Source organism: Euprymna scolopes, chromosome 16 (assembly GCF_053919585.1).
Source record: "Euprymna scolopes isolate OS-2025 chromosome 16, ASM5391958v1, whole genome shotgun sequence".
NCBI classification, from domain to species: Eukaryota; Metazoa; Mollusca; class Cephalopoda; order Sepiida; family Sepiolidae; genus Euprymna; species Euprymna scolopes.
In genome coordinates, this window is record NC_136497.1 from 64,721,930 (window position 1) to 64,734,924 (window position 12,995).

Here is a 12,995-nt window from a genome sequence, read left to right on the forward strand (position 1 = left end):
CAAATATTTTTTTTTTCTTTCTGTATAAATTTAATATACGTTCGTGTGTAGATTATAAATGTACACACAAACGTACATTTAAACAATTGCAGATAAATTCACCTAAATTTACATGTATGCATATCCATAATAATGTGCATGCACATACGTTTACATGCACACAACTAATGATAATTCACTGTAATATTCACAGATTCTTGCAGTCTGGTCACGTTTCCTCACTGTCATCTCTTCCTAATGTGAACTGCAGATCTGTGTGGCCTGCAACATGCAGGTAGCAACCAAACCTACTTTCTAATGTTGATTGACAGATGAGATCTCCAGAGAGACATTTGTACATCATTAGATTATGCATTGCTCCGAGCCTCCATGATTATAACCCAGTGACATACCCAAGCAAGACGATCAGTAATCACTTTAGTTGAAGGTTTTACGTCGGTTTCTTTCTTCTAGATAGGTTTGTACAGACTTGGTTGAGGGACCTTATCTCCTTCTTAATCCTCCTAAACGTTCCTCTTCTCCCCAATTCTTTCTTTCGGTCTCTTTCGTTCATTCTCTCTTTCTTTAATTTTTTCTTTGTCTCTCTTTTGTTGCCTCCCACTCTGTTTTGTTGTCTCCCACTCTCTGTTTTGTTGTCTCTCACTCTCTCTTTTGTTGCCTCCCACTCTCTGTTTTGTTGCCTCCCACTCTCTTTTGTTGCCTCCCACTCTCTCTTTTGTTGCCTCCCACTCTCTCTTTTGTTGCCTCCCACTCTCTCTTTTGTTGCCTCCCACTCTCTCTTTTGTTGTCTCCCACTCTCTGTTTTGTTGTCTCCCACTCTCTGTTTTGTTGTCTCCCACTCTCTGTTTTGTTGTCTCCCACTCTCTCTTTTGTTGTCTCCCACTCTCTCTTTTGTTGTCTCCCACTCTCTCTTTTGTTGCCTCCCACTCTCTGTTTTGTTGCCTCCCACTCTCTGTTTTGTTGTCTCCCACTCTCTCTTTTGTTGCCTCCCACTCTCTCTTTTGTTGTCTCCCACTCTCTCTTTTGTTGCCTCCCACTCTCTGTTTTGTTGCCTCCCACTCTCTGTTTTGTTGCCTCCCACTCTCTGTTTTGTTGTCTCCCACTCTCTCTTTTGTTGCCTCCCACTCTCTCTTTTGTTGTCTCCCACTCTCTCTTTTGTTGCCTCCCACTCTCTGTTTTGTTGCCTCCCACTCTCTGTTTTGTTGTCTCCCACTCTCTCTTTTGTTGCCTCCCACTCTCTGTTTTGTTGCCTCCCACTCTCTGTTTTGTTGTCTCCCACTCTCTGTTTTGTTGTCTCCCACTCTCTCTTTTGTTGCCTCCCACTCTCTGTTTTGTTGTCTCCCACTCTCTCTTTTGTTGTCTCCCACTCTCTCTTTTGTTGCCTCCCACTCTCTGTTTTGTTGCCTCCCACTCTCTGTTTTGTTGTCTCCCACTCTCTGTTTTGTTGTCTCCCACTCTCTCTTTTGTTGTCTCCCACTCTCTCTTTTGTTGCCTCCCACTCTCTGTTTTGTTGCCTCCCACTCTCTGTTTTGTTGCCTCCCACTCTCTGTTTTGTTGTCTCCCACTCTCTCTTTTGTTGCCTCCCACTCTCTCTTTTGTTGCCTCCCACTCTCTCTTTTGTTGTCTCCCACTCTCTCTTTTGTTGCCTCCCACTCTCTGTTTTGTTGTCTCCCACTCTCTGTTTTGTTGCCTCCCACTCTCTGTTTTGTTGCCTCCCACTCTCTGTTTTGTTGTCTCCCACTCTCTGTTTTGTTGCCTCCCACTCTCTGTTTTGTTGCCTCCCACTCTCTGTTTTGTTGCCTCCCACTCTCTCTTTTGTTGCCTCCCACTCTCTCTTTTGTTGCCTCCCACTCTCTGTTTTGTTGTCTCCCACTCTCTCTTTTGTTGTCTCTCATTCTCTCTTTTCTCTGTCCCTCTCGTGCCTTTGTTTTAGATCTCTTTCTCTCTCTCTCGCCTTCTTTCTCCCCTCACTTTAAAACTAAAGAATTGAATAGCATCAATCTTATTTTTCACTTTCTGATCAAGATTTCTCTGTGAACAGGAAATGTTTTCCAACTTTTATTCTTTCTCTTCCAACTTTCAAAGATTTGGCTCCGATTTTTGGATGTCTTCAGTTTTGTATTTCTCTTCCGTAATCTCCAATGATCTCTTGAATGAATGTAAATTTAGATTTAGCTGGAAATTGAATTAACCTTAATTGCAGGTAATACAAAGGCGTTTAAAGAATCTCCTGAGCCCAAATATAATAATTGAAGATTTCATGACCATTTTTTTCTCCTCTAAAAGACATTTAACTGGGGGGGGGGTATTTGGACATTTTCTGTTCTCAGCTGAGTATAGACATTTTCTTTTTATTTGGATTATTCGAACAGTATTTTTATCTTGAATATAGTAGTCCAGATAATACAAATTATCAATCCTTATCTGAAAAATTCCAAAACATAGATTTTCTTTGTTTTTCTTGCTTTTGTCTCTCTCTCTCTCTCTCTCTCTCTCTCTCTCTCTCTCTCTCTCTCTCCTCTGCATCGCTTTCTCTTTCAGACATAACTTTTGGCTAAGCTAAAACTCAATAGGAAAAAGAGACATGATTAGTTCACGTAACCACATTATATAGAACGATATTTGAAGTTGAATTGAGTTTTTACAGATATTAATGAAGCCACTCATTATACTGTGCCTAAGAAATAATTATTCACACCTATCGGCCCCCACTCCTATAAAGATAATCTAGCGGCGATTCCCAATCACGGAATTAGACATCCATTTAATCAAAGTAATAATAGCTTATTTAACCATAAAATCTTTGTCCTCTCCTTTAAGAATATAGCAGCACCACAGACCCATTTAATTAAGTAAATAATAGCTAATTTGACCATAAAGTCTTTGTCCTCTCCTTTAAGAATATAGCAGCACCACAGACCCATTTAATTAAGTAAATAATAGCTAATTTGACCATAAAGTCTTTGTCCTCTCCTTCAAGAATATAGCAGCACCATAGAAAGGATCAAAAGAATATTTTCATCCTCTAGATTAACAATAAATCGAATTGATGCTGAATTCAATTTCTGAGTGTCACATTACCTCTCTCCCAACTCCAGGGGTGTGTGTCAACACTCTGCATGTTATGTTCTTTCACAGTGGTTCCCCCGAACTAAGGACTTTAGTAATTAGCACCAAAAAAAAATTAAAAAGCACAAAGGAAAACACTAATTTTCAAAATCTGAGGACGATCGTTTTTTTTTTTTTGTCTTTTTTTTTTATTCATGCTGTTCGTTGGAAGAAGAATGTTGGGCGATTGCAGAAACAGGGTCTCACTACACCTTATTTTGTTCATCACTGGTTCTTAAGGCATCTATAATATTAATCTCACCTGTTTAAATGTACGTTTGTATATCTGCCTAAAACTTTCGACAGAGGCGACGGATTTTCACAATGCCGATATCATTTTGAAGCTCGACCCTTTGGACGACAAATATTGAAAAATTGGCTAAAAACATTAAATCCTTCACCCTCAACTGGTCACTTTCTTACAGGGAGGGGCCACTTTTTTCGCCTATACTTTCGAAAGTCCTCTCCTCTTTTCGATTGACTAGCCTTAATTTAAATCTTTGCCACTTCTGGTTTGGCAATGGACGCAACGGCAAAACGTCACTTTTTTCTTTTTTTTTCACATTCTTTTCCTCCTTCGCAATACAGGTTCGAGCCTGCCTGTCTACTACCACTTTTTTTTTTTTTTTTTTGCTCAACACACACCTCCAAACATCCGGGCAACGCCAGGCATGCAGGCTTGTCTTAGTTAAGTCCACTCTTGTTGCCTTATAATCCCTAGACTCTGTTCTCTGACATTATTTCCACTAGCTATTCTTCTTCCAACAGAAGAAACGATTGTCTCAAAGGTCAACTGCCTGACTCCTTGCTAACTCCCACATCCTGCTTAACTTGATAATAATCTGTGAACCTAATCCTCAGTTCTAATATTTTATGCACACAGAATACTTTACATAAAATACAGATTCTTTATTGTTATAATATACATATGTCTTATTTGTTTAAAGTTTTTAATGAATAATGTTTTCTATTTAACAGGTATTTAGAAGCTTTGCAAGCTGCATGTGTCCCAGTATTGTTGAGCAATGGATGGATCCTGCCATTCTCAGAGGTCATCGACTGGAATAAATCTGTCATCTGGGGGGATGAACGTCTGCTTTTACAGGTAAGATATTTTATGCTTTCATCGGGGGTTGTAAAAAAAAAAAAAAAAAAAAAATTCTAGTTTATTTATTCAAATTTTTCATGTTTCAAATTGCTGACTTTTTCAGAGACATTCAATCTACAGAAAACAAGCAAACAAATAAATTGTACTTTGTAGAGAAATGAAGTGAGAACTTTTCATATTATGTAGAGTAGCGAGTAGTGATGGGACGATTCCAATAATTTTCCTCATTCCGATACAATTACCATATCCGATTCTTTAAAATCTCTAAATATTTAACTATAAAGTGGTTATTTTCTCTCAGTTATCCTAAAAACACACATTAAATGTGCAGATATTTCTTCAAGTGTAAAAATATACTTGTGGGGGTGATCTATAACTTTTATTTTTTTAAAAGCAATTGATATTTATTTTATCATTACTACCAGCAGTGGAAGATTTTGCTTTAAATAAAATCAAATAAAAAAAAAATACAATTAAAAGAATCGTTTTTGGTATCTGATATTAGGCACAAATTTTTCCGAGACTAATCCCTCAAAATTTTTCTGATTCTAATTCCGATTCATCTTCCCAACACTAGTAGCTAGGTTGTTCTTCAAACCGCACAGTGGGTTTACTTCATTGGAAGAATTACTTTACTGTAGTCACAGTGGTTGCTGAAGTTCCCATTTTCTCTCTTTTATTATCAACGTCTCCATCTAAATTCATTAGCATAAGATTTATTAAAAAAAAAACATATCGAATGTAACTACTATAGTCTCACCTTTGTCAAATTTGCACAAAAAACACTCGGCTAACTGAAAACATTAGTAATTATTTCCCCAACTCTTTATCTGTGCCTAAACATAAATGCAGATTCCATGAACAAAGTTTCTTCTCTTCCGTTTCCTTACTTTCCAGCTGACTACAATTTGTCATCTTTAACTTCAATGTAAACAAATTCTTGATGAGCCGTTCAATCACCAAATTTCCACTACTAACGATTACTACAGTATTGTCACATTTACTACTGTACACTCTTTAACCCTTATCCTTGAGTGGCCTTCTTTTAAAAAGAAAAAACAAAAAAGACGCACAGACATGATCGTCTAATTATAGTGTCAGCTGGTTTGTGCATATTATTTGGATTATTCGGACTATTGTACTCAACTTGTTATTTTCACAACGTTCCGGTCAGTATAACCTTCGACCTTCTTCAGATGTATCTTGTTGAACTTGAGAATCTGAACAGAATTTCGAACGGAATCCCTCCTTTAATCCACGGGGTAGCATGCTCCAATTTCATTATACATGACTGGGTAAAAGTCCTAAGTAATTTGCAATTGTGTTTCAAGTGTTGCCCGCACTGAGGATTGAACCTTTAATCCCTAGAATAGTTTATGTTTACAATTGAAGTACAGGTCCTTGTGGGCAGTAGTCCAATGAATCCAAATAATCAATCCTCCTCTAAAAAAAATCAGAAGTGTAACATGTGGTATGTGTTTGTTAATTTTCCTTCCTCCCATTTTGATGACCATTTCAGCAAATCGGGATTTTTTTTCTTTGTTTGAAATAGGCTTGTTAAAGAGGGGGGGGGGGATAAAATAGAACAAAATTAACGGTCAACATCAGTTACTGCATTTCTGAAAGGTAAATGTATTTTCAGAGGGTACATATTTTTTGTCTGCACCGTTTCGTGAAGGTGTGTGTAAATATGAATGACTTTCCTGTGCCTCTCAGCATTTCGTCTAAGAACATATTTATGTCTAGTCAAATGTAGAAATTTCTTTGTCAATGCAACGGAGCGCTTTGTAGCATTTTTATTGTACCAAGCACGTACGAATTACATGGGTTTATGTTTTAGTTTTGCAAAGCAAATGAATTGTTTTGTAGTAATGCAATGTAAGAAATAGCATGTATTCGTACGTATACATACACGCAAACACGCACATTTTATCTTTATTTTTGTTCTGACAAAATAGTCAATTAAGTGTCCATGCTTGTCAAGAAGGTTGTAAATTAGATGAGGGATCTTTCTTTATCCCAAGTCATAATGAGCGTATCGTGCTTGTTAAGATAGTCGATAAATCGATTTTTTTTAAAATATGTACTTAATTGGCATGTCGAAAATAGTAATATATCCAAAAATTACGAAAATTCATCGAGTAGAAAATTATTTATAGTTAAAAGTAATTTTTATGGAAAAGTGGGGGATATTGCATTTTCCCCAGATGTAAACACCCTGAAGATTGCAAATACAAGGGAATACTTATCTCTTTTTTTTTGACACTTTAATGGTGGACTTTTTAAAAATCATAACAGTTGTTCTATTTAATTTTTAATTTTCACAATTTTTGGATCTGTTACTGTTTTCGACGTAACAATTAAATACTGTTGTTTTAATCAAAAACGATGTTTTAAAAATTGGTCTGTCGACTCTACCATAACTAACACCGAGCGTTTTAATTATTTTTTTTTTATTTAAAGAAAATGAGTATCTGTATATTAATGAAATAAGACGATGTGAAATCATAATTAATTACTGTTATTATCCGTTATATAAAGGGCAGTTGTCTGTGTGTGTATGTTTGCATGTCCAAGACTACCAACCAACGACTCCTAAAGTTCAAATTTTCTTGATTGGCATCGCTCCGGATGTATAATATTTAAAATTTAGAAAAAAAAAAATTATTTTTTAACACTTTAAAACAAGAGAAGAAATGGATTAGTTGGAGTTGATAGAGAGGGTTGGGAAGGAGGACAGAAAATGGAGGAGAGGGAAAGAAAGATAATGACAGAGAAAGAGAGAGGGGGGGATATATGTATAGGTTTTAATATAAAGGTGTTACACACGCTATTTAACTTATATTTTTTATTTTTACCTCCCGCAACGACGGGTAGCCGTGCTTGTATTTAACAAGTGTTTGCACTTAATGAAATTATGTAAATAAAATGAAATGTTTGATTAAAGATTCATGATCAATTGGTAATTTTAACAGAGGGAATGATTTTGTTGGATAAACATCTCTGTTGATTATTCCATGAAAATAAATATTAGATATCTATAAATGTCTATTACTGAAAAAATTATTGGGTTGGATAAAATATGTAATCTATGAAATCAATTGGAATTTGTTATTTTTTGTGTGTAAAAAAGACAAACATTTTTGTTCTTCATTGGCTTGGCAAAATCAAATATTGATTTGTAAGATGCTGTGCTATAATTGTTTAACTTAAACCCCTTATGACCTGAATTGTGATGTAGGTGTTTAAAAAAATATTTATTAATTTTAGATGGGGACATACTGAATGTAAGCAGTGGACAGTTGTAATCTGGAGGTACCTGGCATCTACCCAGATGCTGACCTCATACATACAAGGCGTTTTTGAATTAATTCCCACTTTATTTATGCCGTTATATTCATTTAGACCACCAGAGCCAGATCACTGAAGTTAAGCAATGTTGAGCCTGGCCAGTACCAGATGGGTGACCATTTTGGAAGGTGAGGCGCTGTATGTATTGCAAGGTAAAATACCAAGTTGGGAAACTGGCATGGTCTATCCTTCTCTTGAAGGTAGATGGGCCTCTCTTAAATCGTGGTAGGCAACCCATCTAGTGATGACATCACGATAACCCTGATGAAGCATTAATTATTCAGGCACGGGCGAGATTTGAATTACACTACAAACTCATGTAGTGAGTTCAGTCTTGGTCGCATGTTACGTTATGTTCATTTATTTACGACTGAACCAATTAGTCCAACCAGGTCATAAAGGGCTAAGAATTCAACTGACTTTTATATATATACTAGACCACCCGTGACCCGTTGGGTCAGTACGTTATATTAGCTATGGAATTCATGTATGAGCGTGACACTTGTGGCATAAAGAAAATAGTTTTTTTTTTACATAACAGAAACATTTCTATGAAAGTATATTAAAATGAAAAAAGAATATAGATAGATTTCTATGAGTCGTTCTGTTTATTATAATTGTTATTTTTTTTTAAATTACAGTTACTGAATTATAAGTGGTTGGTCATACTTATGCACTGAACAGGTATCATAATCCTTATTATAGTTAAATTCAAATTTTGATATATCATCTTTTAAATGAAATTGTTAGTTGAAAGTACAGAATAATAAAAAAAACACTCTCCACATGTTAATAATGGCTTTTTAAATAGAAAATGAAAATAAAATGTAACTTTTTTCATTTAATTTAAGCAAACATTCAGTACCCATTGTGTAAAGGAAAACACTATTTAATGTAATAGAAATGTGTGCATTTACCGATTCAGCTTTCCGTTTGGAAATGTAAGCAGACGACTTTAAAAAACATGGGAAGAAGAAAAAGAAATTTTTTTGTAATAACGCCCTCTAGTAAAAAGGTCTGCATTAGTTAAGGGGGATAACTCTATCCAGTTTTACATCGCTCCCTTTTTCTCTCTCTCACACATACACGTAACTATTTCTCGCGTACGTAACGAAAACAGAGGGAGTAGGAGTGTTGAAATCTATTAGAGGGAAAGTGAGAGGTGTTTTCTTTCCATAAATTGTATAGGGTAATATTTCATATTATTAATAGATTCATAGATAAATAGATTTTATAATATATATTATAATTATCTATGAATCTATGTATTATTTGTATATATAAATAACTATTTGATCAAATTAAATGAAATTGTTTGTATTAAAAGCGATATAAAAATTCCGGAATTGGAATAACGGATTGAAGACGTTGCTATTTACGCATGCGCAACCGGATGTTGAAAACCGGAAATCTGATTGCAAACATACAAGATCCATAGAGTTTTAGTATTATATAGATAGATTAGATGAGTGTTGGTCTTATCATAAAACAATAATATAATTGTGTATTCAAGTGTTGAATAATAAGCTGTTGTTTTAATAAGCTTGATCTGGCAACCCCAACACAAAATTTGATTTACATTCAAGGTGAAAAGAGCATAGATAAATCACGGCAAGATTTATAAAGTTGTTGTTGCATAAGCGCCTCTAGGTCAGCGTCTATGTGGCTCTTATTTGAAAATGAGACTCGTATATACGTAAATTATTCAAACTACATGATCAGCAAAGGATGGGCTTTTTTTTTTTTTAGTCTGCGTTTATTTTAGCAAAACGTGAAAAGAGTTATTTTCTTCCACAAACGTCTGATTATTCACTGCCCTTCTGATTGTCTTAATTTTCCTCTTCTCTCTCCACCCCTCCCCAGCTTTCTATAAATATGTTTATCCTTTTTTCATGCCTCTCTTTCCTATCAAAATACTCAAATATTATTCGCTCCCCCCCTTTTTTCGCCTATAATTTACTGACCTTTTCCTTTGCATGATATAATTTGCACTATTTCTACGGATCTGCTGTCCTTTACTCCATTGCTACCCTTGTCTCAGCCACTCCTCTTCCAACCCATTCTTAATTCGTCTCTGAATAAAAGGTATCAAATATACTATTGCTTCATTCTGATGAGCCTTCTGTCTAATAAAAAGAAGTGAAATATTAGCTGCAGCATGTTTTTTATGTGACTTTGCCTGTTGTATTCTGTAGTTTTATAACGTTACACACGGGACCCACACGTTGTATGCATGGAACATAGGACAAGTAATAACTCACTTTTTTTTTTTTTTGTAACGACATTTATTTTCTCATTCCCCCGTCAGGTACGACTTATCGTTCCAGCCATGAACTCATCCATATCTAACGTGATCGTCTTTTCTCACATGACCGTGCTCTTTCTCTCTGACCTCTGTCTTCTCGAACGTCATCCACGTCTCGAACGTGTTCTCGGACGTGCTACTCTGTCTGTTGCACACGTTTCTTTATTTTTTCTTTTCTTTATTTTTTTATTTTTTCTTTTCTTTATTTCTTTCTTTCTTTTTTAGTCTTTTTCTTTATCTTTACGGTAGCGTCATTTCTTTCGCATTTCATATGCATTTACGTACGCGTGCGTCCTCGTTCTGTTACACTTGGTCGACTATTTCGTTTTATTTTGGCTATACATTCTGCTGGGTTTTAACTTTATATGCAATTTTATACACACATGAATATGCGATTTTTTTTTTTTCAGTGAATGTTTTTAATAAACAGACTTGAACATTTTTTTTTTTTTTTTTACAATTTAATAAAACTTTTTTTTTTAATTTTATATGTAAAGGAAGTAACACAAAGGTGGGGGGGCAACAATGAAAAGTTGTATTAACTTGACATTTAACTGGGGTCAAGAGAGTGCAGAAATTAGTTGTTTTTAGGTTTAGTTTATTTTAACATGTCATAAGAGCTTGTTATCAATGATTTTTTTTTTTTTTTGATGGTTCAAACTCGAATAAAACTGTCAAAACTTCCTGTGTTTCACAAAATACTTTTATTGCATAAATCCACGTCTGCGTTTCATTTCTATAAAAATATTAATCCACAAAATGGAATTGACTTTCATAATAATCCATAATTGACTGTCCTCATCTGAAAAATGAAGAAAGAAAAAATTAATGTATTATTCAAATGATGAGAGAAATTTTATAATTTCTACCTTCACTTTTTTCGTTTTTGTACACATTTTCGTTCTCTCTCTTTCACACACACACACTTTCTCATTCTTTCTCACGCACACAATACACTTTCTCGTTTTCTCATCACACACACACATACACACACTTTCTCATCACACACGCACTTTCTCATCACACACACACACACACACACACACACACAGACACACACACACCCTTTCTCATCACACACACAGACCCTTTCTTTTTCTCTCACTCTCTCACGTACACACGCTTTCTGGCTCTCTCTCTCTCTCTCTCTCTCTCTCTCTCTCTCTCTCTTTCACACACACACGCCCCCTCTCTCTCACACACTTTCTCGTTCTCTCTGTCACACACACATTTTCTCACCGTTTCAAACACTTTCTCGCTCTCTCACTATGGGTTTACTAACAGGTAAAGGTTATAATAAAAAAAGTTTATTATAAACAAAATCGGACAACAAAGCAAGTTGTAAAAGTATTCACCCTATCACTTATTCCTGATTCAAATACTCTTAAAGGAGCTTTGTGTGTGTGTGTGTGTGTGTGTGTGTGTGTGTGTGTGTGTATTAAAAGATGTAAGAGACTGTCAGACACACATCTCTCATATGAGTTTGTGTCAATATTTAATTCTTTGCATTATTAGGTATTTTGGACACTCATTCTTCAATAGGCGACACAGTGTGCCGGGGGGGTATATTCAGTCTGTTATATATTAATAGACTTGGGGAATTTGTGCCGAATAGGAATAAAATATTATGAGACCGCTAGATTAAAATAAGTGTTTGTTCGAACCAAACCAATTGAAATATTTCGGTTTCTGAAAGAAGCTAGTCTGCAAAGGAAAATATAAAATGCAAAACTCGAACTATATTTACTGTGATGCTAATCTGTCATGCTTTTTAATACTTACAAAAACTTATAACTTATATTATATCTCTTGGCATCTACAACAAAAATCGGTTTCCTAGCTCCAGGTCTGTCTTTATTCTTTTAATCCACATTTAATGTGGATTAAAAGAGTGAAGGCGCCATCCACGTTGAAAAATTATAACAGAATGCGAAATGACGTTACCGTAAAAATAAAGAAAAAGACTTTAAAAAAAAAAAAACATGTGCAACAGATTGATTAGCACATTGGGGAGACGTGGATGACGTGGATCACTCTTTTAATCCATGTTCTTCCAGTCAGTGGGTGCAAGTGGCATTACCAACTTGGGATGAATTCCTTCCGTCTAACTACACAAATGGGTCATAGAGATTATAAAAAAGGAACGTGCCCACGGATAATTAATATATATATATATATATATATATATATATATATATATATATATATATAATGATTACTTAATATATATATATAATGATTACTTAATATATATATATATATAATGATTACTTAATATATATATATATAATGATTACTTAATATATATATATATATAATGATTACTTAATATATATATATATATAATGATTACTTAATATATATATATAACGATTACTTAATATATATATATAACGATTACTTAATATATATATATAACGATTACTTTATATATATATAACGATTACTTAATATATATATATATAATGATTACTTAATATATATATATAATGATTACTTAATATATATATATAATGATTACTTAATATATATATATATAACGATTACTTAATATATATATATATAACGATTACTTAATATATATATATATAACGATTACTTAATATATATATATAACGATTACTTAATATATATATATATAATGATTACTTAATATATATATATATATAATGATTACTTAATATATATATATAATGATTACTTAATATATATATATAATGATTACTTTATATATATATATATATAATGATTACTTTATATATATATATATATATATATATATAATGATTACTTAATATATATATATATAATGATTACTTGATTACTTAATATATATATATATATATATAATGATTACTTAATATATATATATAATGATTACTTAATATATATATATATAATGATTACTTAATATATATATATAATGATAACTTAATATATATATATATAATGATTACTTAATATATATATATAATGATTACTTAATATATATATATAATGATTACTTAATATATATATATAATGATAACTTAATATATATATATATAATGATTACTTAATATATATATGATTACTTTATATATATAATGATTACTTAATATATATATAATGATTACTTAATAT

General features: G+C 33.4%; 1 protein-coding gene across 1 annotated transcript in view; it reads left to right on the forward strand.

Annotated features, from left to right (window-relative positions):
• Positions 1 to 12,995, forward strand: part of LOC145296001 (exostosin-1-like) — a 598,928-nt gene that overhangs the window by 339,259 nt on the left and 246,674 nt on the right. Inside the window, exon 3 of the mRNA XM_080142012.1 lies at positions 4,087 to 4,213. Within this exon, the coding sequence (XP_079998138.1) occupies positions 4,087 to 4,213 (127 nt within the window). The remainder of the gene's footprint in view (positions 1 to 4,086; positions 4,214 to 12,995) is intronic.